At 41.1% G+C, this 24,186-nt stretch overlaps 1 protein-coding gene across 1 annotated transcript in view; it reads left to right on the forward strand.

The window, feature by feature from the left end:
- The window catches only part of TAF4B (TATA-box binding protein associated factor 4b), a 94,067-nt gene that overhangs the window by 24,999 nt on the left and 44,882 nt on the right, over positions 1-24,186 (forward strand). Inside the window, exons 9-10 of the mRNA XM_036493589.2 lie at positions 871-976; positions 22,699-22,868. Of these exons, the coding sequence (XP_036349482.2) occupies positions 871-976; positions 22,699-22,868 (276 nt within the window). The remainder of the gene's footprint in view (positions 1-870; positions 977-22,698; positions 22,869-24,186) is intronic.

Here is a 24,186-nt window from a genome sequence, read left to right on the forward strand (position 1 = left end):
ACTGTTCATGGTGCTTTGTACTTTGATAAAACAGTACCTACTGATAAATACTTATTTTAATTTCTAAGATTGCCATACCCCACTTCTTTTTGGGGGCGCGGGGCACTTCTTTTTAGAAGGCAGTCATTTTTTTTTTAAAGATTTATTTATTTTTATTGGAAAGTCAGATATACAGAGAGGAGGAGAGACAGAGAGGAAGATCTTCCATCCGATGATTCACTCCCCAAGTGAGCGTAGCGGCCAGTGCTGTGCCAATCTGAAGCCAGGAGCCAGGAACTTCTTCCAGGTCTCCCACACGGGTGCAGAGTTCCAAGGCTTTTGGATGTCCTCGACTGCTTTCCCAGGCCACAAGCAGGGAGCTGGATGGGATGTGAGGCTGCCGGGATCAGAACCGGCACCCATTTGGGATCTTGGCACGTTCAAGGCAAGGACTTTAGCTACTAGGCCAAGCTGCCTGGCCCAGAAGGCAGTCATTTCACCCACGTTAGGGACTCAGTATTAGAAATGTAAGATTGAAGAAAAAAAAAAAAAGAAATGTGAGATTGAGTGTGTGTTTTTAAAATATTGCTGATATAAATCATATCGACATGTTTTGGTCACTTTTATTTGTGGTCATTTGAGGCCTTATTAAGAAAATGGAGGTATTTTTATTTTTATTTTTTTATTTTTTAAGTTTTTTTTTTTTTTTTAATTACAACACCGTGGTTAGGCAGTGAATAAACTTACTATCATATTTGAATTTAAGCATAGTTCTAGGACAGCCAGAATTTTTCTTTGATTATAAGTATATATAAAAATCTGTTGTCCTAAATTTTTCCTAATGTAGCATAATTGCTTTTTTGTATCTTTTTTTCTTTCTTGTTTTTATAGCTTCTATTCTAAAGCAAATTACTCTGCCTGGAAATAAAATTCTGTCGCTTCAAGCACCTACTATTCAGAAACATAAAATAAAAGAGAATGGAGCAACATGCTTCAGGTAAAGAAAATAAATAGGACTTGATCTGGTTTAAGGAAGTCATTTTTAAGAAATAAAGAAGATAGTAGAATAATGCCTACATAATGTAGATAAATTGAGGCTTTTAAAGTCGAATAATAATTTATGGAGTATAATTTGTAAACACAAATAATAAGTGTTTGTTTTAATAGGATTTTGACAGAATATACTTTTGTAGGCATAACTTGGATCAAGATATGAACATATTCATCATCACCTGTTTGCATCTTTCAGATCAATTACCACCATTTTCTGCCTCTAGCAGTGATTGGTCTTGAGTCCTTCACTGAAGATTGTTCAGCTTTCCTTTTTGCAGTTTCAATTAACCGTACTTAACTGTAGTTAGAAAATTCTAGAAATAAACAATTCATGAGTTTTAAATCATGTGTTGTTTGAGTAAAGTGATAGGATCTTACACCATCATGCCTGGGGTGTGAATCCTTTCTTTGTCCACAGTATCAATGCTGTATATACTATTCCCTGCTTAGTTACTTAATACTTGAATGTTATGTCATGATGCCTACATCATTCACCTCATTTTGTTTCATCATGTAGGCTAACAGGATGAGCACAAAAATAAATAAATAAATAAACCAGAAAAACAAAGAGGAAAAAATAAACAAAAAGGAGAGCAGTGTAAGAATATATTGTAAAAAAGTGACAGACCATGTAACATAACTTTCACATATTTATTTTAAAAGTTATGGAGAGGATCAGAGAGAGAGAGATGTTCTGTCTGCTGCTTTTTCCCCCAGATGGCCACAATAGCCAGCACTGGCCAGGCAGAAGTCAGGAATTTCTTGCATGTTTTCCACATTGGGGGCAGGGTCCAAAGTACTTTGGCTATCTTCTGCTGCTTTTCTCAGCAGGGAGTGGGATCAGAAGTGGAGCATCTGGAATATTAACTGAACAGGTGTCCAGCAGTATTGCAAATGGTGGTCTCACATGCATCACATAATTTTTTATTGCAGTGAATGTGTTATAATTGTTCTGTTTTATTTTTAGTTATTTATTTCTTACTGTGCCTAACTTATAAGTTAAACTTTACCATAGGTTGTATGTGTGAGAAATACTGTGTCTGGGTTGGGATGAGGGGAACAACAGATTTGTTTCAGGAGCCTCTGTGAATATCCAAATCCAAAATCAGTAAATAAACTCAAGTCCCTTTATAAAATGGTATAGTATTTGCTTGTAATCTGCCTACGTACCTTCCCTCATATACTTAAAATCTTCTCTAAATTACTTACAGTATTTAGTATAATATAGATAGTTGTTCATTGTATTGTCTAATACAGAAGAAAAGGTCTGTGTTCCATGTAGATGTAGTTTTTTGTCAGATATTTTCTGTCTGTGGTTGACTGAAGTGTGGTTGGTTCTGTCTTGAAGCACTTTAAATCTCCCCTCTTTTGTTTCTTCTACCCTTCTAAAAAAGTGCTTTTCTCCCCTTTTGCCCTGATAATGCCCAAGATTCTACACACTGTAAGGTCTGCTGATTTAAGTCATATGTAGCTCATACTTTCATATGCTTTTTTAGTTTTCTCTTACTTGGAATGTCTTAGTCTTTCTTCTCAAAATACACATCATCCTTATGTTAGGTGTTTGCTTTCTGGTCACTGTCTTTTTAGTAGTTTCATAATTCTGCTCTTGCTCATTCTAAGCCTTAAGGGAATTGGGGTGAGAAATCGGGAGGATATGGGACCCCACAGGATGGATAGAATATGTAGTAACTAATATTTGTTGTTTTTCTTTTTCATTTATAGATGGTTTGAAGTTTAGGTCTTCATTATCTTGATGGTATGTGCTTAGGCTGTGCTTACTGTTCTGCATTATTTTGGAAGCATATTGAAAGACAGTGATTACTAGACATTTTCTTCCAGTTAGCAAGTTTTGATAAAGGCTAAACCCATGTACCAAGTACCACAGTCAAGATACACTGAGTGTTTTCACTACACTAAAGGATTCGTTTTTGCTGCTCCTCAACCAGTCTCCACATGATAGGACTCCACAAGTCCTACACAGTCAGTCATCTGTTCTTCGTCATTGTAGATTAGATTCATTGTCATAAAATTTTGCATATAGTTTATGTCTTGTGTGTACCATCCTCTCCTCAGCATAATGTTAGTGCACAAATCAGTATTATTACTTTTAATGCAGAGTAGTATTCTGTTACATGGATATATTTTTGTTTGCACTTAATTGCTTCTCTTCACCTATTGATTGGCATTTGGGTAGTTTCATTTTTATCAGTTATGAATAAAGCTGCTAAGAACCCTGTGTCCAGATCTTTGTGTGCACATACCTTTTCTGTAAGTGATTGTAACACTTCACATTCTCACCAGCAAAATGTGAACTTTTCCTTTTTAAATTAAAAATACTTGAAATGCAAAAGAATAATGTTGAGAGATGACCCATTTGCTGGTTTATTGCCCCAGGTAACTGCAATGGCCAGAGTTGGCTGATACCTGAGGCAGGCCCACATTCTGGGTCTGTCTCAGGGACCCAGCTACGTGAGCCATTGTATCCCAGGGGAAGAGTGAAGTCATGACTTGCACCTAGGCAGATACAGGATGCACGCATCCCAAGCAATATAATCCATTATATTTTACCTATTTTTAAATTGAGTGTTTTTTTCTTCAGTTTTTCTTTTTTTTTTTCTTTCTTTTTTTTTTTTTTTAAGATTTACTTATTTTATTGGAAAGGCAGATGTACAGAGAGGAGGAGAGACAGAGAGAAAGATCTTCCATCCATTTGCTCACTCCCCAAGTGACTGCAACGGCTGGAGCCAGGAGCCAGGAACTTCTTTCCGGGTTTTCCACGTGGGTGCAGGGTCCCAAAGCTTTGGGTCATCGTTGACTGCTTTCCCAGGCCACAAGCAGGGAGCTGGATGGGAAGAGGAGCTGCCAGGATTAGAACCAGCGCCCATATGGGATCCTGGCATGTTCAAGGCGAGGACTTTAACCACTACACTACTGCGCTGGGCCCATTTCTTCAGTTTTAATACTTATTACAAAAGTGAGGAAATTACAGACCCTTGTGGCCCTTGGATTCTGATTAGGATGGAGGCAGGGAGAAAGTGCACTGCTGCTTGCTGGCACTACTTCAGAGCCTGGAGAGGAGATAGTCCTTTGAGGTTATTTGAGGCCCAGATATGGGGAATAATGTTCCAAGGGTGTTACTTGAGTGGTCTTGATTACTCTGGGAGATAGTTAGCTTTATTACATCAGAGGAGTGAAATTCTTTCTGTGGGACTCTGATTAGTATGGGGGTTGGGGAAAGATGGGTGAGATCAGTGCTTCTGTTTTTCCCTCCTGTGTCTGCAGTGGGGGAAGGGGGAAGCATGCTGCTCCTTGCTGTCATACTGCATCAGTGCCTGGGTAAGGGGGCGGGGAAGTCTGTTGCTTGTGTTGCCTTTGAGGTCCCAATGTGGGGAAGAATGTTACCAGGGTGTTTCTTGAGTGACTTGGGTTTTGTGCTAGTGGTGAAATCTAAGGTCTGTTGGCTCTCCTTTTCTACCTCATTGCCCACAGACCTAGGTGTTTATGTTATAGCCTGGCATGGAGTGCTTTTCAACTTCTTCAACTTCAGCTTCTTTCCATCCTTTTTAATTTAAAGATTTATTTATTTTTTTAATTGGAAAATCAGATATACAGAGAGGAGGAGAGACAGAGAGGCAGATCTTTCATCTGATGATTCACTCTCCAAGTGGCCACTATGGCCAGAGCTGAGCCAGTCCGAAGCCAGGAGCCAGGAGCCTCGAGTCTCCTGGGATCCCAAGTGGGTGCAGGGTTCCAAGGCTTTAGGCCATCCTCAACTGCTTTCCCAGGCCACAAGCAGAGAGTTGAACGGGAAGCAGGGAAGCCGGGATTAGAACCAGCACTCATGGGATCCTGGCGTGTGCAAGGCAAGAACTTTAGCTTCTGTGCTACCATGCAGGGCCCCTTTCCGTCTTTTGATTGAGGCACTTGAAGTCTTCTTTTGGCTTAGATGAACTTGCTGTCTTGTCTTCTGTGTTAATCTGGATTTGCTCTTCATTCTTGCGTGGGAGTCAGCATCTGAGGTGGCCCAGTTCTGCAACATGTGTTCCAGGGTCAGACCAAATGTCTGGTGATTTTCCCTGATGTCAGGGATTGAGCATAGCAGTGTAGTTGAGGAGCTCCCTAAGAAACCTCACCTGGGAAGTGTTCAGACCTTGCACTCATGTGTACCAGCTGGTGCAGAGTCAGGTTCAGACTGCTGCCCCCTGTCCCGGGCAACACATGGATCAATGGCTGCAGCAGCCTGTCAGTCCTACCCTCAGCCCTGGCTCTCACATGAACCAGGAGGTGTTGCAGGTTAGCTCAGCCCAGCCCGTTCCCTGGCCTGGCTGTTGTGCTCCAGTGGATGCTATGACCTATTTGGGGCAACCCCAAGAACACCTTCCTGGCCCATACCAGCTCCATTTCTTATACATGCTGCATTTGCAGCTGGTTCCCATGTATGCTAGTAGGTGCTATGACCAGCCTTGCCAAGCTCATTCTCAGGCCCAGCTCTTGCCTATACCAACCGGTGATGCAGCCTAACAGGGATGTTCCATAGGTTCCCATACCAGGCCCTCCCAAACCCTGGTTCTCACATGCACCAATGGGTACTGTGGGCTGGCAGGAGTGTCCCAAAAGATCCTCTACCAGGCCAGTCCCAGCCCTGATTCTTATGCATGGTGTTGGGTGCTACAATCCAGCCTGACCAAGCCTTGCCTGACCTGCTCCTGATTAGCTTTCACTAGTGGGTATTGTGGCCTAGGCCTGCCCCAGCTCTGGTTTTTCCTTGTACCTGTGGGTGCTGTGGCCTAGCCCAGCCCACATTAGCCCACCCCCAACCCTAATACTCGTCAGTTGGTGCTGCAGGCTAACCCAGCCTGCCTTGCCCCCAGGCTCGACTCTCGCATATGCCAGCTGATGCTGCAGCCTAGCAAGGGGTATCCCCAAGGATCCTCTCTGAGGCCCACCAACAGCCCTGGTTTTCATGTGCACTGTCAGGTGCTACAGCATAGCAGGGGTGTCTCAAAGAATCCCCTGCTAGGCCCACCCCCATCCTTAATTCGCCTGCCTCCTGGCAGGTACTGTGATCTAACCCAGCCTGGCCCCTCCCAGCCCCAATACTCATAGGCAGGTATGGTGGCTTAGCCTGGCCTGATCTGTTTCCAGTCCCAGCTCATGTCACTGGATGCTGCAGCTTAGCCCTGGTTTGCCTACTCCTAGCCCCAGCTTTCACATACACTGGTAGATGCTGTGGCCTAGCCCAGCTTGGCCTATTTCCAGCCCCAGTTTTCGCGTATGCTGACAGATGCTATGGCCCAGCCTGGTGTGGGCTACCCCCACCCCTCATACCCATCGCAGGTGCTGCAGTCTAGTTGGGGCTACCTCCGAGTAACCTTACCAGACCCATCCCCCAAACACTAACTACTCCTGTAAGTTCTAGTGAGTGCTACAGCCTGGCTTAGTCTGATTTTCCCGGGCCCAGTTCACTTCCTTTATGATGTATTTTAGCAAACTGAAATTCTTAACTTTAAAGTTGACTTTGGCAGGTTTTTTTCTGACTAGTGCTTATTTTGGCTTGAAATATAGAGATAATAATCTCCTTTAGAAGTTTTGAAACTGGGCCTGGTGGCGTAGCTTAGTGGCTAAAGTCCTCACCTTGCATGTACCATGATCCCATTTGGGTGCTGGTTCATATCCCGGTTGTTGCTCCACTTCCCTTCCTGCTCTCTGCTGTGGCCTGGGAAAACAGCAGAGGACAGCCCCAAAGCCTTAGGACCCTGTACCGGTGTGGGAGACCTAGAAGAAGCTTCTGACTCCTGGCTTTGAATTGGCTAAGCTCCGGATGTTGCAGTCACTTGGGGAGTGAACCAGCAGATGGAAGATCTTTGTCTGCTTCTCTCTGTAAATCTGACTTTCCAATAAAAATAAATCTTAAAGTTTTGAAACTTCTTGAAGTGTTGAAGTTATATTCTTTGTAAATCTGTTATATCATCAGGAGTTAATTTTCTTTTTTTATTCCCCTGTGGTGGTGTATGGTAGGTGTCCTCTTCATTTTTCTCATGTGTGAATAACCATGTGTCTGCACAGTATCATCAGTTCTGTCCTTAGTGATCTGTAATATTTCCTGTGTTACGTCTGTATCAGTCTTTGCTGATCTACCTTTTGGTTACTTAATGTTAAATTTCTAGTAGTGTAGTCCCTTACTTTGCACAACTTCAATGTAAATTCTACCTGATAATTCATGTCCCCTACCTGTCTCTCCTCTACTTGTCTTCCACCATTCTTTATGTGCTCTTTGCTTTTCTTTGGGATTTCCTTGCTTGTCTATGGGCTTTGGCTATTTTAAGAGTCATAAATTCCCAAGATATTATAAATTTAAGACTTGTAAGTTTAAGAATTAACTTATTTATACCCACCAAAAAGCTCTGTTGGAATTTCAATAGCCATGACCTTGAATCCATTGGTGCATTGTCCTCCAGCTAATTTCTTTGTAGTTTTGAGCCACTGTCAATGAACATGATTTATGTCTGCATTTCTTCATCATTTCCTTTTAATAAATATTTACTCTATTTATTTGAAAGGCGAAGTTATAAAGAGCGAGAGGGAGAGATAGAGAGATCTTCCATGTGCTAGTTCACTTCCCAAATGCCTGTAGTGGTTGGAGCTGGCCCACGCTGAAGCCAGGGGCTGGAAGCTTCCTCTAGGTACCTACGTGAATGCAGTAGCCCAGGTATTCAGCCATTTTCTACTGCATTCTCAGGCTCACTAGCAGGGAGATGGATCAGAGATACAGTAGCTGGAACTCGAATTGTCACTGATATAGAATGCAGGCATAATAGATAGCAGCTTAACAGGTTGTTCCACAACGCTGTCCACTGCATGATTTCTTTTATATATTTTAATAAAGTGCTATAATTCTATGTATATAGAGTATATGCAGTTTGTTGCACTTAGCTGTTAGGTTAATTTCTATATACCTTATTCTTTTTTTGTTACTACAAGTAATATTTTGATAATTACCTTCTTTGCTATTAGTATGAAGAAATAGAGATGCTTTGTTTTAAAAATGTCAGTGGCCTAATTCTAATAATTATTAGGTTATTTAGGTTGCTTATAGGCAGTGATTCAGGGAGGAGATTCGAATTACGGGTTGGGGGCTGGCATAGTGGTATAGATGGTTAAGCTGCTGCTTGTGAACCTGGCATCCCTTATCAGCTTGTGAGTTTGAGGCTTGGTTGCTCTACTTTCAATCTAGTTGCTTACTAATCTGTCTAGGAAAGTAGTGTAAGATGGCCCAAGTTCTTGGACCCTGCCATCCATGTGTGAGACCTGGATAGGGCTCCAGGCTCCTAACTTTGGTCTGACCAAAGCCCAGCCACTGGGACCACATGGGAATTGAGCCAGTTAATGGAAGCTCTCTCTGCTCTCTCTTCTTCTTCTTTTCTGTCTTTCTCTCTCTTTCCCTCTCCTTCTCAGTCTGTCCCTCTTTCTCCAACTCTGTCTTTCAAATATATCAGACATTAGAGTTCTTAATGCTCTAAAAAGTTTGTTCATTGGCTGTTTTTTTTTTTCACATTTGAAAATGTCATTGTTGGTTTACTAGTAGTCATGTCGATGTTCACAATCAAAGAGGAAAATTTAAAAATGCCACCTTGAATTAGACTGTGGGGAAACAGCAACATGTTTGGAACTAAATGAATTCAAACATTGAATGATCAACTATTGAATGTTAAACTATTATAAAATATTTAAAAATAAAATATGGAATAAAAAGTGAAAAAGCAGTAAATATCTTTAAAATAACTACAAAGGCCTGGCGTAATCGCCTAGTGGCTAAAGTCCTCGCCTCTCATGTACTGGGATCCCAAATGGGTGTGTGTTTGTATCCTGGTGGCCCTGCTTCCCATCCAGCTTCCTGCTTGTGGCCTTGGAAAACAGCAGAGGACAACCCAAAGTCTTGGGACCCTGTACTCGTGTGGGAGACCTGGAAGAGGCTCCTGGCTCTTGACTTTGGAATGGCTCAGCTCCAGCCATTGTGGCCACTTGAGGAGTGAATCAGCAGATGGAAAATCTTTTTCTCTGTTTCTCCTCTCTCTATATCTGACTTTCCAATAAAATAAATAAATGTTAAAATAAAAACAAAGATTTGAAGAAGAACCAAATTGACATTCAATATTAAAAATGTAATTGTTAACTTAATACTTTATTTTGCCACTGAGAGTATACCTGAGGGCCCAAATTGAGTTTGCTTACCTCCAGAGAGGATTTGTGACTATTGTTGGTAGGAATTTTGATGACTCTTGACTTGAAACCAGTCCAACTAAGCGTTGTTTGGGAATGTGACTTGCCTCTGGAATCTCTGATAACCCTGATCCCTGTGTTGGAAACCCAAGAACCAGTGCTAGCCAGAAGCGTTTGCCCTTGAGAAAGGTCTTCCTTTAGGGTGTTCTCATTCCTTATTTTTCCTGACACTTTTTTTGACAGGTTCTGTGAACCCAGCAATGGAATGAAAATGTTTTAATGCTGTTCTAGCTATAATGGCATGTAATGGCTTCTGGATAAATGTAGTTCACTTGCTGCCTGAAGCAAACATGTCACCATTAGTATTTTCTTAGATTTCTAGCTAATTACTTTTACGCATTTATCTGAGTGCTTATTGGTTTCTAGACTGATGTATATGTATTAGAGAGTAATTCTTTGTCTATGTTACAAATATTTTCCTTGTAATTTTTGGTTCAACATTTTTTATTTTAAATATTTATTTTAAATATTAAATATTTTTAAATATTCTAAATATTTTTAAAATATTTATTCAAATATTTCTTAAATATCTTAAATATTTAAATATTTATTTTAAATATTTCATTTTAAATATTTTAAATGTTTTATTTTAAATATTTATTTTAAGTATTTTAAATATTATTTTGAATATTTTATTTTTAAATATTTTTAAGATTTATTTCTTTTTATTTGAAAGGGAGATTTACAGAAATAAACAGTGAAAATTCTTTCTTTTGCTGGCTTACTCCCCAAATGGCCACAACAGCTAACGCTGAGCTAATCTGAAGCCAGGAGCCTTTCCCAGGTCTCCCATGTGGTTATAGTGTCCCAAGTACTTGGGCCAACCTCTGCTGCCTTCCCAGGCCACGATCAGGGAGCTGGATCTGATGTAGAACAGCTGGAACATGAACCTGCATCCATATGGAATGCCGGTGCTTGAAGGTGGAGGATTAGCCCGTTAAGTCACAGTTTTGGCCTCGAATCATTTTATTTTGAAAATCAGACTTACACAGAGACAGAGAAATCTGACATTTTCTGGTTCACTCCCCAGATGGCCTAAATGGTCCTGAAGCCAGGACGCAGTAGCTGCTGCTTCTTTTTTTTTTTTTAAATTCATTAATTACATTGTATTATGTGACACAGTTTCATAGGTACTGGGATTCTCCCCACCCCTCCTCAAACCCTCCCCCCATGGTGGATTCCTCCACCTTGTTGCATAACCACAGTTCAAGTTCAGTTGAGATTTCCTCATTGCAAGCATATACCAAACGTAGAACGCAGTAGCTTCTTACAGATCTCCCGTGGGGGTGGTCAGGCCCCAAGCACTTGGTCTGTCTTTTAACTGCTTTTCCCAGGTTGTTAGCAGTGAGCTGTAGTGGAAGGGTAAGAACTGAAACAAAAGCTCATGCCCATATGGAATGTCAGCATTGCAGACTGTGGCTTCACCCTCTATGCCACAGAACTGGCCCTTTTTATTGTCTTTTATATGTGGAAATTTTTAAATATATTAAAAGTTTAAACAGTCTCTTCCTTTATCACTTTTAAATTTATTTTGTTTAATTTCCAAATTGAGATACAGTGGAAGCTTCCATCTGCTGGTTCAACCCCCAAATGCTCACAGCAGCATCGGGAGACACTGTCTGGGTCTCTCACGGAGCTGGCAGACACCTGGTATGGTGGATCATTGCTGTCTCCCTGGATTTGCATTGTCAGGAAGCTGAAGTTAGGAGCCAGAGCCAAGAATTGAATCTAGACATTATATGAGATGTGCAACATGGGCATCTTCAATACTGGGCCAAAGATCCACCTCCTTTATGGCTTTAGAATTAAAAGAAATACTTTCCTCAAAATGATATTCCCTTCTGTTTTCTTCCAAGACATCTATCCTGATTTACCTTCTATATGCACATACACCTTTTCATCTTCAGTAGCTTTTTAAGATTTAACTGAAAGGTAGATTTATCAGAGAGAGAGAGAAAGAAAGAAAGAAATCTAAGATCCATTGATTTATTCTCCAAATTGCCCTAATGGCCAGGGCAGTGCCAAGCTGAAGTCAAAAGCGTCGTCCAGACTGGTGCAGAGTCCACTGATTGACATAGTCCGTCTTAGAGTTTCCCCTTGTCCAGTTTTTCGCTGCAAACATATATCTGAGGTGGTTGATTGATCTACTCCATCTTCTATCTTTTCTTGGTTAATGTTTTGATTCAGTCTCATCGTACCTGGATTGTTGCTGATCTAATTGATCAAGGTGACGCTCTGCTGGCTCTGCCCTCAAACCTGAGAGGGCCTCCCTAAGAGGCCGTTGAACTTGACTGGACAAGTGGGATGCTGGACTCTGTATGGTGTGAGCTTTTAATTAGGGAGTCTCGGTGGAACTTGGGCTGTGGTTATGCATCAAGGTGGGGGGACTCACCATGGGGGAGGGGTTTGGGGTGAAGGGGGGAGAATCCCAGTACCTATGAAATTGTGTCATGTAATACACTGTAATTAATGAATAAATGACTAGAAAAAAAAAAAAGCGTCGTCCAGGTCTCCCACGTGGATGACCAGGATTTAAGCATTTGGGCTATCTTGCTCTATTTTCCCATGCACATTAACGGGGAGTTAAATCAGAAGTCAAGCAAATAAAACACATATCTGTGTCCATATGGAATGCCAGTATCACAGCCAATAGCTTAACCTGCTGCAGCACAACACTGACCCCGCCACCTTTCTTTTAGTGGAATGTTTTTGTTCTATTTTTCTGTCAAGACTTTGTTGTTTTTGGTCAGTGTAACACAATTATTTTTTTTAAGTTTTATTTTATTGGAAAGGCGGATATACAGAGAGGAGGAGAGGCAGAGGAAGATCTTCCATCCATTGATTCACTCCCCAAGTGACTGCAAAGGCTGGAGCTGAGCCAATCTTTTTTTGTTTTGTTTTTGTTTTTATTATATTTTTGACAATCTTTACATAGTTAATTACGGTAAAAAGGTTCAGGGGCTATAGGGAAGTGGGTAAGACTATTATGTCCATATGGTTTCCTTCTTGTATCTGAGGAAAGGGGGATATTGAGGGAGAAGCCCTACCTACTTTCCCATCCACCCCAAGTCCCGGATGTGGGGCATGCTCTGAGATACTTGCTCAAGTGGTTTTAATAGTTCACCAGTTATGAATCGCTGCCAGTTTCGCCACTCCAAGCACAATGAGGTTGTTGAAGAATCCACTGATTGACATAGTCCATAATAGAGTCTTCATTTGCCCAGTATTTCGCTGCCAACATATAGCTGAGGTGGTTGATTGACTTGTTCTTTCTTCTGTCTTTTCTTGGCTAGGGTTCTGAGGTACTCCCATACCAGATTCTTGTATGTTCTAGCATGCACAGGGCCCGGCACAGTCCATCATCACGATCAGCTGGTGGTTGCAATTGCTGGGTTGGTTCTGTTTTCACTCCCGACTTCCGCTGGAACCAATGGGTGTTGCAGTCCCGCCTGGTTCTGCCCAGCACATACTCGGACCTCACATCAACCAGTGGGAGCTGCAGCCTAGTTGGAGCGACCCACAATAACCCCCACCAGACCCATCCCCTACCCTGGTTTGCCAATATGTATAGCAGACTAGTCTAGTCTGTCCCGCATCCCATTTGGCTCTCGTACTTGTCAATGGGTATTAAAGCTTAGTTCGATCTAACCAGCTCAACTATCCAACCCTCACGGATGTTGTTGAGTGCCTCTCTGTCTAGCCATCCCAGCCCAGTAATGTCTTTTTAACTTAGGTTTTATTTCCTAGGTACTTAGTAATACAAAAATTAAAATAGACCCAGATGTTGACTATTTTTAAGTTAGAGAAAGTGGTAGTTTAAACCACTACCTTGACATAGCCAAATGAGATTTAATAATATAGAGTGATATCTTTTTTTTTTTTTAAGAAGCTATGTAGATAGCTTAATTTTTATGGTTCATTTGTTACTTTCTGCACTTAGGAATGTTCTGTTCTGTTGGTAAATGGGTGGAATGAATATCGGGAGCTGTACTATGAGAAGACACAAGAGGGTGCCAGAGACTCATGTTTTATCCATTCAGACTTTGGGCCTAGAAGTTAGCGAGTATTCTAGTACTTCTGTGTGTTTAATTACCCTTATTTAAACTGATTGGATTTTTGATGATGAGTACTCACTATTGCTTTTTTCTTTCTTTTTTTTTAAAGATTTATCTATTTTATTACAAAGCCAGATATACAGAGAGGAGGAGAGATAGGAAGATCCTCCGTCCGATGATTCACTCCCCAAGTGAGCCGCAACGGGCCGGTACGCGCTGATCCGAAGCCGGGAACCTGGAACCTCTTCCGGGTCTCCCATGCGGGTGCAGGGTCCCAGTGCTCTGGGCCGTCCTCAACTGCTTTCCCAGGCCACAAGCAGGGAGCTGGATGGGAAGTGGAGCTGCCGGGATAAGAACCGGCGCCCATATGGGATCCCGGTGCGTTCAAGGCGAGGACTTAAGCCGCTAGGCCATGCCGCCGGGCTCCCTCACTATTGCTTTTTACAGTTTTAGAAGACTCCTTGTATTTTAGTCCTCCGTAATGAAATATTTGTTAATGGGTAGTACCAGGGTGTTTCTAAGCTTTGTCAGGCTTAGTCCTGGCCACCCTAATCCTGATCCAGCTCTTGGCTAACACTCAGAGGAAAGCAGTAGATGGCCCAAGCACGTGGAAGGACGTCTGGGCTCCTGAGTTCTGCTTGTCCTAGTCCCAGCTGTTGTGGCCCTGTGGAGAGCGAACTAGCAGATGGAGGGAATCTCTCTCCCTCCTTTCCTCTTTCACCTTTCCTCTTCTCTTTTTCCGCCCCATGCCTCTTTCTCACCTTCACATAATCCCCTCCTTCTTCCCCCTCCTTCACCTTTGCCCTCTAATTCTCCCTCTCCCTGTAACGCTGCCTTTAGAATAAGTGTCCTTAAAAGTACATTTAAATAATAATGTACATTAAAAAAATGTTTTGAAGTACTCTTGTATGAACATATATTATTTATATTAGTGAAGACATTCTAACAGTAGTAGTTTAGTATTCTTCAATATTTATTTTAAAGACACTTTTTGGGCCTGGCACGACAACTCAATAGTGAAATCCTAGCCTTGCATGTGCCAAGATATGGGCACTGATTAATACCCTGGCTGCTATCCTTTCTACCCGCTGCCTGCTTGTGGCCTGGGAAAGCAGGAGAGGATGGCTCAAAGCCTTGGGACCCTGTACTCTGGAGGGAGACCCGGAAGAAACTCCTAGCTCCTGGCTTTGGATTGGCTCAGTTCTTGTCATTGCAGCCCGCTTGGCGAGTGAACCAGTGAATGGAAGATCTTTTTCTCTGACTCTCCTCTTTGTAAATCTGCTTTTCTAATAAAAATAAAATGAATCTTTAAAACACTTTTTGAAACTAATATTAAATAATGTTACATACTATTTACATAGATAATGTTACTTCCATCAGTTTTAATGTTCATGTTTTCCACATTGGAAGAATCTGATTCTCTATTATGTATTACATGTATATTTAACTGTCACCCTGTGTAACTCATTGTCTGCTGTAGTAAGATATCTGTTTGTCCTTATGAGTACAAATGTATCAGTTATATATGCTGGTTATATAATGTATGATATCATGGTTAATCATCCCTGTGCAGTAATTTTTCTTAAGATCTACAGAGAGGAGGAGAGACAGAGAGGAAGATCTTCCATCCTCTGGCTCACTCCCCAAGTGACCTCAATGGCTGGAGTTGAGCCACTCCAAAGCCAGGAGCCAGAGCTTTCTTCAGGTCTCCCATGTGGGTGTGGGATCCTAACGCCCTTGAGAACCTCTCACTGGCCTCTCAAGCTACAAGCAAGGAACTGGACAGGATGTGGAGTAGCCAGGATACAAACTGGTGCACACATGGAATCCTAGTCCATGTAAGGCAAGGATTCAGCCACTAGGCTATCACACCAGGGCCTGTGCAGTAATTTATTTATTTATTTATTTTTATTGGAAAGTCAGATCTACAGAGAGGAGGAGAGACAGAGGAAGATCTTCCATCCGATGGTTCACGATGTGCGCCGATCCGAAGCCTGGAACCAGGAACCTCTTCCAGGTCTCCCACGTAGGTGCAGGGTCCCAAGGTTTTGGGTTGTCCTCGGCTGCTTTCCCAGGCTACAAGGAGGGAGCTAGATGGGAAGTGGAACTGCTGGGATTAGAACCGGCGTCCCTAGGGATCCCGGGGCATTCAAGGCGAGGACTTTTAACTGCTAGGCCACTACGCTGGGCCCGATTTTTTTTTTTTAAAGGGGAAGCAGTCTCTGGTGACAAATCTCTATCATGGGAAGACGGGAGTCAGGAAAAAAGCATCTGCCAAAGAACGCAGAATTAAAATTAAGTGGAAAGGTCTCATACTAGCTCTTGATCTGAGGAAATTAGATTTTTGAACGTTTCACACAGGGGATTACATGAGTGAAGATTCAGAGATGAGATTATGAAGTTTCAAAGTTTTCAGCTATGCTTTGTTTATGGAAAATTATCCCTGTACTCCTTTTATGCAGAATAAATTGAAATGAAAAGACTTTAAAAGTTGATGTTCTGTGGTCAGGAGACAGGATGTATCTTATTTATGGATTTTGGGTATCTTCAAGAGGGTTTAAATCTAAGAGACGGCAACAGTGCTGTGTTTGATTTATGCTGAAAAGAATCTGAATAGGATTAGTATAATGATGCATTAGAAACTTATTAATATAAGAAACAGCTACCATGTGCCTTTGAAATGCTTTATAAGTAAGTATTTTCTATTGTAGTAAAGGTCAATAATTTGTTAGCCAGGAACTTAAAATTTTGGATTCTGGTACAATAAAGAATGAAATCTTGGGAGATTGTATATGACAAGAATTTATTTTTTCTAAAAATTTTTTTGAGATTTATTTATTTTTATTTTAAAGGCAGGGTTAGAGAGAGAAGGCAAGAAAGAGACATTTCCATTCACTGGCTCACACATCCCAAAGGCTGCATTGGCTGGAGCTGGGCTGGTCTGAAGCCAGACACCTGGAATTTCTTCCAGGTCTCCCATGTTGGTACAGGGCCCAAGGATTTGAGCCAGCTTCTGTTTTTCCCATCTTGTGTTGCTTTCTCCTTTGTGAAATGTTCTCAGCACATTAACAGGAGGCTGGGTCAGAAGTGGAGCAGCCAGGACATAAACCAGCATCCGTATGGAATGCTGGCAGCACAGTCCTCTGACTGCTTAGCTTATTGCGCCATAGTGCCAGTCCCCAAGAATTGATATCCGAAAAACACCGATGGAGTTTCTGATGTTTACTATGATTTTAGGGGCTTTGCAGCAGCTCCCAACGTGGCCTACAGAAGAATTTTGAAACTGATAACTCACTCAGGATTTTTGAGATTCAGACACTTTTCATCATCATTATCATAATTTTACTTGCATTTTTTTTCTGTTTTCTGTATTGATAGCTTAAAAGGCATAGTGCTGACACTGCGACAGCTTAGTGCAAGACAGAGTGGTACCAGACTGTCCTGTGGCTATTTGGTTTTTACCCTCACATCTTTTTCTTTTTTTTTTTTTTTGAAGATTTATTTATTTTTGTTGGAAAGGCAGATACACAAAGAAAAGGAGATAGAAAAGAGAAAGATCTTCTGTCTGCTGATTCACTCCTCAGCTGGTCTGAACAGCTGGAGCTGAGTCAATATGAAGTCAGGATCCAGGAGCCTCTTGCAGGTCTCCCAAGGTCCAAAGACGGGTGCAGGGTCCTAAGGCTTTGGGCCATCCTCGACTGCTTTCCCAGGCCACAAGCAGGCAGAAGAATAGGAGTCAAGTATTTGAGACATGAACTGGTGGCCATATGGGATCCCAACTCTTGCAAGTCAAGGATTTTAGCCACTAGGCTACTGCGTCGGACCCCCTCACATCCTTTCAGTAAATAAAAAAAAGGGTTAAAAAGGTAACTTTAAAAAAAAATGTATTTAGCTCTGGGCCGAGTGTACTAAGCCAGGTCCACCTCTCAGAGGACGAGGAGGACAGTGAGGAGTTCCACTCCAATGCTGGGGACAGTGACTTGGACTCTGATGAATGAGGCTTCCTTTGGGCCTCCTTGGTCAGCCTTCCCTGTTCTCCAGCCTAGGTGGTTCACCATTCCCCAATTTAATTTGTTTCTATTTGTATGCTGTCTGATCCTGAAATCACTAGAATAACTAACACCTTTAGCCTTTAAAAATAGTGAGTAACTAGGAATAAATCATCTCTCCTGGTCTGGGACAGTGTTACCCTCTGATCAAAACAAAGCAACTCCCTTCCCCCTTCCACTACCAGATAGCAAACAAGCTCGTTCTTCGTTGTCTTCCTTTAACTTCATTTGTTGCTCTTGATCTAATTTTTCTCTAGGAAGGAGAAATTATAAACGGACTAATTATGTCCTCTTGATGTGTTAGGAATTTCCTAGCATAATATCATCTCAGTTTTCTAATTTGCAGGCTGAATAAGTGAGAATTCCCCTGCTGGGACAGAGAATTGGGATCTGGGAGGCTCTGGGCCACATTTAACAGACCTGCTGGACAAACTACCCGTTATCTTGTGATTTATTTGATTATGCAATGCCTTGTTCCTAAATGAATTTGAGGCAAATGACTATAGATTTTTGAAACCAACTATATGTCAGAAGCAATATGTGGTCTTATAATAAATGTGTTCTGTCCCTCCCCCATCCACCCAGGGGAAATAATAGGAAAATGGTAAGTTCCTTAGGACAAAATGGTAAGTTTCTTTTCATGCTTGGGATATGGTTCTGTGCATAATAGGTACCCAGCAAATGTTCCTAAAGCATTGGTTCCTCAACAGTTAAATTACTGAGTACCTGCTCCAAGATGAACACTCCATCAGATCCTTTGGATGGAAAGGTAACTCAAAACATGTAAATGAATTACTGCAGTACTGTGAGATAAGTACAATTAAGAAGCTAGCTATAAAGTATGGGGTAAATAGAGAAGTGATTATGTCTTGAAAAAAGTTGGGAAGTCTTATCTTCTAGAGATCATTTTTAAGCTGATTGTTGGAAGAATTAGGGACTTGCCAGATGGAAAAGTCCAGGCAGAATGTAACACAAAGTGAAAAGGCCAAAATCTAGGAATGACAGAGTGTGTTCCTAGTTTGTTTGATTGTACTGCCTTTGTTTCAGGAAGAATTTAAGGTAATTTATGTTCCAGTCTTTTCATACTGGAGTGGTTAGAGATGAGACTCAAAGATGGCAGGAAGTATATTATCAAGAGTTTTGTAATTGATGCTTGAATATGAATTTTATATAATGGAAAATGAACCCAAGAGGACTGATAATCAGATTTGTTGTGAATTTTCTGAATATTGAATGAATGAAGATAGAAATTGAAGATTAATATGCACATTTGCATGATTTCATTTTTGTAAAAGGCAAAAGTGCATTTATGTGTGTTTATATATACTTGTATATACAAAGGAAAATGTTTCAAAGGATATACTTTAACTTGTTCACGGTGATAACCTCTGGGGAATGGGATTAGAGGGAAGGGGATTTATGTGGCTGTCTGTATACTGGGTGGGATATTGTGCTTTTATTTCTGTATTTGAATTTTTAATAAATATGTATTATTAAAAAAAAGTAAAAAAATGTATTTAACAAGGCAACATAAATTATTAGATCTGAACCCTTGAATATCTTTTAAATATCCCGTGTGACAGAATGGGAAATTTGTATAAAGCTCTTTTGTTGCAAGCCAGAGTACAGAAATTATCCCATGATATATGGTATTTTTTTTGCCTGCATTTGATTTGTAAGCTGAACTTACCTATTATTTTGTAGATTATCATTTTTACTTAAAAGAACAAATGAAGAAAATTATGGTTATTTAAACTTGGGAATTTTACAGACATCTTGGAAAAATCTATAGTACTATGCTAATAATTTAGAGCTTTCAAGAAAGAAATAAAATTTTGTAAAGCTTCACTCACTATGTGCACTTGATCACTTGGCGATACTTAGATTTTCTGATATGATGGAGATGCACCTAGGCGGATTTTGGACTTTGTGTGCTGCGTCTGAATTTAGGACTTACGAACTGAATTCACTGTGTAACTCAGTTTTCCACACTACGAAGGCACGATGTCAAAAAACTGCACATAGGTGAAAGATCTATTCAAGGTGCAAGAACTCCAGTGGATATTTTTAAGATATTTAAATTTTTATTGGAAAATCAGATATACAGAGAGAGGAGAGACAGAGAGGAAAATCTTCCGTCTGATGATTCACTCCCCAAGTAGTTGCAATAGCTGGAGCTGAGCCTATCTTAAGCCAGGAACCAGGAACCTCTCCTGGGTGTCCTATGTAGGGCAGGGTCCAAAGGCCCCTGGGCTGTCCTTGACTACTTTTTTAGGCCACAGGCAGGAAGCTGGATGGAAATAGAGCAGCCAGGGTTAGAACTGGCACCTGTATGGGATTCCAGAGTGTGCAAGGTGAAGACTTTAGCCACTACCTAACACTGTTCCAAATCCTGGATTTGAAGAGATTAGCAAAAGTGTAAGACAAAAGCCTTTGTTTTTACGATTTATTTTTATTGAGTTTATGTTCATAAAATATTGCTTATGTTATTGTGTAATAGATGTGTTATTTTTCAGTCAATTCGTAATGTTCACTTTCAGTTTCTAGTAGTTCTCAAAATTTCCTGCTACAATTTCATCTCTATTTTAAAGTTAAGGGGAATAAAAAGGTAAACAAAACTTGTCCACAGCTATTCTATCAATGACTATCAAAACAGGGACTAAAACTGATTCTTTTTAACTCTAAAACCAGTATTCCTTAATTGTTATGGCTCAGTATTGTTGTGGTGCACCGGTCTTAGTCTCTCAAGACTGTGTCAGATGTGACCCAAGTTTACTACCCTGCCAGAGATGCAAGGTGCAGTTCATAGGGGGCTTGTTCTGTGTCCCAGGCTGAGATGGTAAGTACTTGAAGTTGTATGCATAAAATTCATGGAGTTATCTTTGGTAAGGAAAGGATGAGATTATGTGAAGAGTCTTCAGAAAATTTGCAGATGGGCCCTCGTGATAGCCTAGTGACTAAAGTTCTTGCCTTGTGTGTGCTGGGATCCCATATTAGTGCCAGTTCGTGTCCCAGCTGGTCTACTTCCCATCCAGCTCCCTGCTTGTGGCCTGGGAAAGCAGTCGAGGATGGCCCAAAGCCTTGGGACTCTACACCCACGTGGGATACTTGGAAGAAGCTTCTGGCTCCTGACTTCGGATAGCTCAACTCCGGCCGTTGCAGTCACTTGGGGGAGTAAACTAGTAGATGAAAGATCTTTCTCTCTGTTTCTCTTTCTCTCTGTCAATCTGACTTTCCAATAAGAATAAAATAAATCTTAAAATAAAAAGTTTGCAGATAAGTGGAATTTTAAAATATCATTAGGTGCAAGCACTTAACCTAACCATGAAGATGCCAGTCAGGACACTCAGGGCTCCCATCAGGCTGCCTGAGTTCAGTTCCTGGCTTGGAATCCTTGTTCCTGACTCTACCAGGGGACCATGTGGATAGGTCAAGTGGGTGGGTTCCTGCCATCTACAGTTCCCAGCTGCAGCACCTGGAGCTTTCGAGGACATGTGGGGAGAGTGCTGGTAGCTGAGAGTTCATTCTCTTTTTTCAGCCTCTAAAATAAGATAAATATTATTGTTTTGTTTAATTTGGGTTCAAAACATTTTAAGTCCATATGTAACTTTTTTTTATCATTTTCTGTGAATTTAAAAAACCTTGTATTATTTTTATTTTATATGAAAGAGAAAGAGACAAGTTCACTACCCAAATGTCCACAATAGTCAGGATTGTGGCAGGTGCAAGAGAGGAGCCCACACTTGATCTGGGTCTCTCATATGGGTGGCAAGGACCCATGTTCTTGAGCCCATCACCTGCTGCCTCCCAGGGTGTACGTTAGCAGGAAGGCAAATGGAAAGCTGAGTAAAATGGAGTTTGAACGAGGTACTAAGTTTTGAATTGCAAGTTTTCTGAGCTAAGTGCCTCTTTTTTCTCCTCTAGTTTTCTCCTTCCCCTGCAACATGTTTGTAGTTCTCGCCTTTGTGCACATATAAATATGTCTTCAGTTTACAGTCTCCTTTTCCCACGTTCATCCAAATTCTTTTCAGTGTCTGAGGAACTGTAGAAAGGAGGTAATCTAGATTAGTAGTTCATCCCTGTTGGCATGAAACCACATAAGCCATTTGGCCCATGCCATAAAAAGAAACGCCTTTTTTGTTGTTATTATATTCTGTACATTATATTATGCATTAATATGTTATGAGCACTAATGTCTTTATTAATACATATTTTGATAAGCATATTGTGAGAAACTAATTTTTCTACCCTTAATCATTATATACCCATTTTAGTATTGTAACCTTTTAGCAGTTGTGTAATATAAGTGGCTTTAATTTTGATGTGTGAAGCATTTTGCATTTTATATGTGTGTCTTATGTACATGTGTGATTTTACAGTTTCTGAAAATAGGGCCCCTTTTCAGTCGTTTTCTTGAGGACAAAGTTTTAATGAGTTCAGTTAGACCAAATGGAGCATGCTTTGAAAATCTGAAACAGACAAAACTAGTTTTATAAAGACATTTCGGAAAAGCTGGTTGAGTAGGTTGCTTTTCAAGGCTCTTTATGAGCCTGTGGACCTGTCAGGGGATTTACGCTGCCCCTCAGAGAAGTAGAACACATGGGGACATCTGAGGGACTTTAGTTATTTTGGATGAAAACCAAGATGTCTGTTTGTTTGAGTGTTTTGTTTTTCGTTGCAAAAGGATTTGTAGGTGACTTAGTGTAACTTCAGATCATTTTTGTGTGTGGTTGTTTTTAAAAGATTTATTTATTTTTATTGGAAAGGCGGGTATACATAGAGGAGGAGAAACACAAAGGAAGATCTTCCTTCTGACGGTTCACTCCCCAAGTGACCACAAAGGTTGGAGCTGAGCCCATCCAAAGCCAGGAGCCAGTAACCTCTTTCCAGGTCTTCCTCGCGGCTGCAGGGTCCCAAGGATTTGGGTCGTCCTCGACTGCTTTCCCAGGCCACAAGCAGGGAGCTGGATGGGAAGCAGGGCCGCTGGGATTAGAACCGGTGACCACTGCGCCACTGTGCTGGGCCCCCCCCCCTTTTCGGTTTATTGAAGAAATTGGTCTCAGAAAACAGAAGTTGCTTCTCAACTGTCTTTTTGGCATTAAATGCGAACTAGTGACTAGAAACAGTAGTTAGCTTTAAAGACTTATGGGGAAAGATAGCCGTTCTTTACTTCTCACTTTAACTACATGAATTGATTGTAAGAAGATATTTATAATTTCCTCACTGTAACCATTCTCATCCATGCTAAAAAAAGAAGCTACTTTTTTTTTTTTTTTTTTTAGAGATGAGGATGACATCAATGACGTGACTTCCATGGCAGGGGTCAACCTCCAGGAAGAAAATGCCTGCATATTAGCAACAAACTCTGAACTGGTTGGCACACTCATTCAGTCATGTAAAGATGAACCATTTCTTTTCATTGGAGCTCTTCAAAAAAGAATTTTAGATATTGGTAAGTACAGAGTTAAGATACTGACCTGAAATGAAAATCAGGAAAAATGCTACTCTGAGAGATAACTGGAAATCTAAAGCTTAAAGACTAAAAAGTACTGATTTCATTGGTGTTATTTTTATTTTATTTTATTTTTATTTTAAAAATTAGTCATACATATTAGGGTATGTGATCTATGGTTTCTGATTTGGATCATAGATATTAATCTCCATCTCTATGGAAGAATAGATGTGTATATTTTTGCATTAATATTTACTATGGCATAATAATTTTTCTATTTTGTTCTTTCCTTGGTTGAGTTTTTTTTTTTTAAAGATGTATTTATTTTTATTGGAAAGGCAGATATACAGATAAGAGGAGAGACAGAGAGGGAGATCTTCCATCCGATGATTCACTCCCCAAGTGGCCATAATGGCCAGAGCTGAGCTGTTCTGAAGGCAGGAGCCTGGAGCCTCTTCTGGGTCTCCCACGCAGGTGCAGGGTCCTAAGGCTTTGGGCCATCCTCAACTGCTTTCCCAGGCTACAAGCAGGGAGCTGGATGGGAAGTGGAGCATCTGGGATCAAACTGACACTAATATGGGATCCTGGAACATGCAAGGAGTGGTCTTTAGCCACTAGTCTACTGCACTGGGCTCTCAGCATCTTTTTTTTTTTTTTAAGATTTATTTTATTTTTATTGCAAAGTCATATTTATATAGAGAGGAGGAGAGACAAAGAGAAATATCTTCCGTCCAATGATTCACTCCCCAAGTGACCACAACGGCCTGTGCTGTGCTGTGCTGTGCTGATCTGAAGGCAGGAGCAAGGAACTTCTTCCTGGTTTCCCACACAGGTGCAGGGTCCCAAGGCTTTGGGCCGTTCTCAACTGTTTTCCCAGGCTACAAGCAGGGAGCTGGATGAGAAGCGGAGTTGCCGGGATTAGGACCAGTGCCCATATGGGATCCTGGCACGTTTAAGGCAAGGACTTTAGCTGCTAGGCCGTCATGCTGGGCCCTCAGATAGCATCTTAACTGCCAGGCTGAAAGCCTCTCTTTACTAAGCAGTACCCCTCACCTCCAAAGCTTTGTCATTTTTTTGGAAGTAAACCTGTAGTTTGACTAGAGTTACATATTTCTAGGAATGTTTACTATTGATAATAATAGTCCATATTTACAGATGAGGTCAAAGGAAAAGCCATTCGCTAAAGTTAGAAATTACAAATTTTCAGGCTGGTGTTGTGGTGTAGCCCATAAAGCCATGCTAGCATCCACAAATGTCATGGTTCTTGTTCCAGCTGCTCCACTTTCTATTCTGCTCTCTGCTAATGGCCTGGGAAAAG

The sequence above is a fragment of the Ochotona princeps genome, chromosome 18, assembly GCF_030435755.1.
Source record: "Ochotona princeps isolate mOchPri1 chromosome 18, mOchPri1.hap1, whole genome shotgun sequence".
In the NCBI taxonomy this organism is placed as follows: domain Eukaryota; kingdom Metazoa; phylum Chordata; class Mammalia; order Lagomorpha; family Ochotonidae; genus Ochotona; species Ochotona princeps.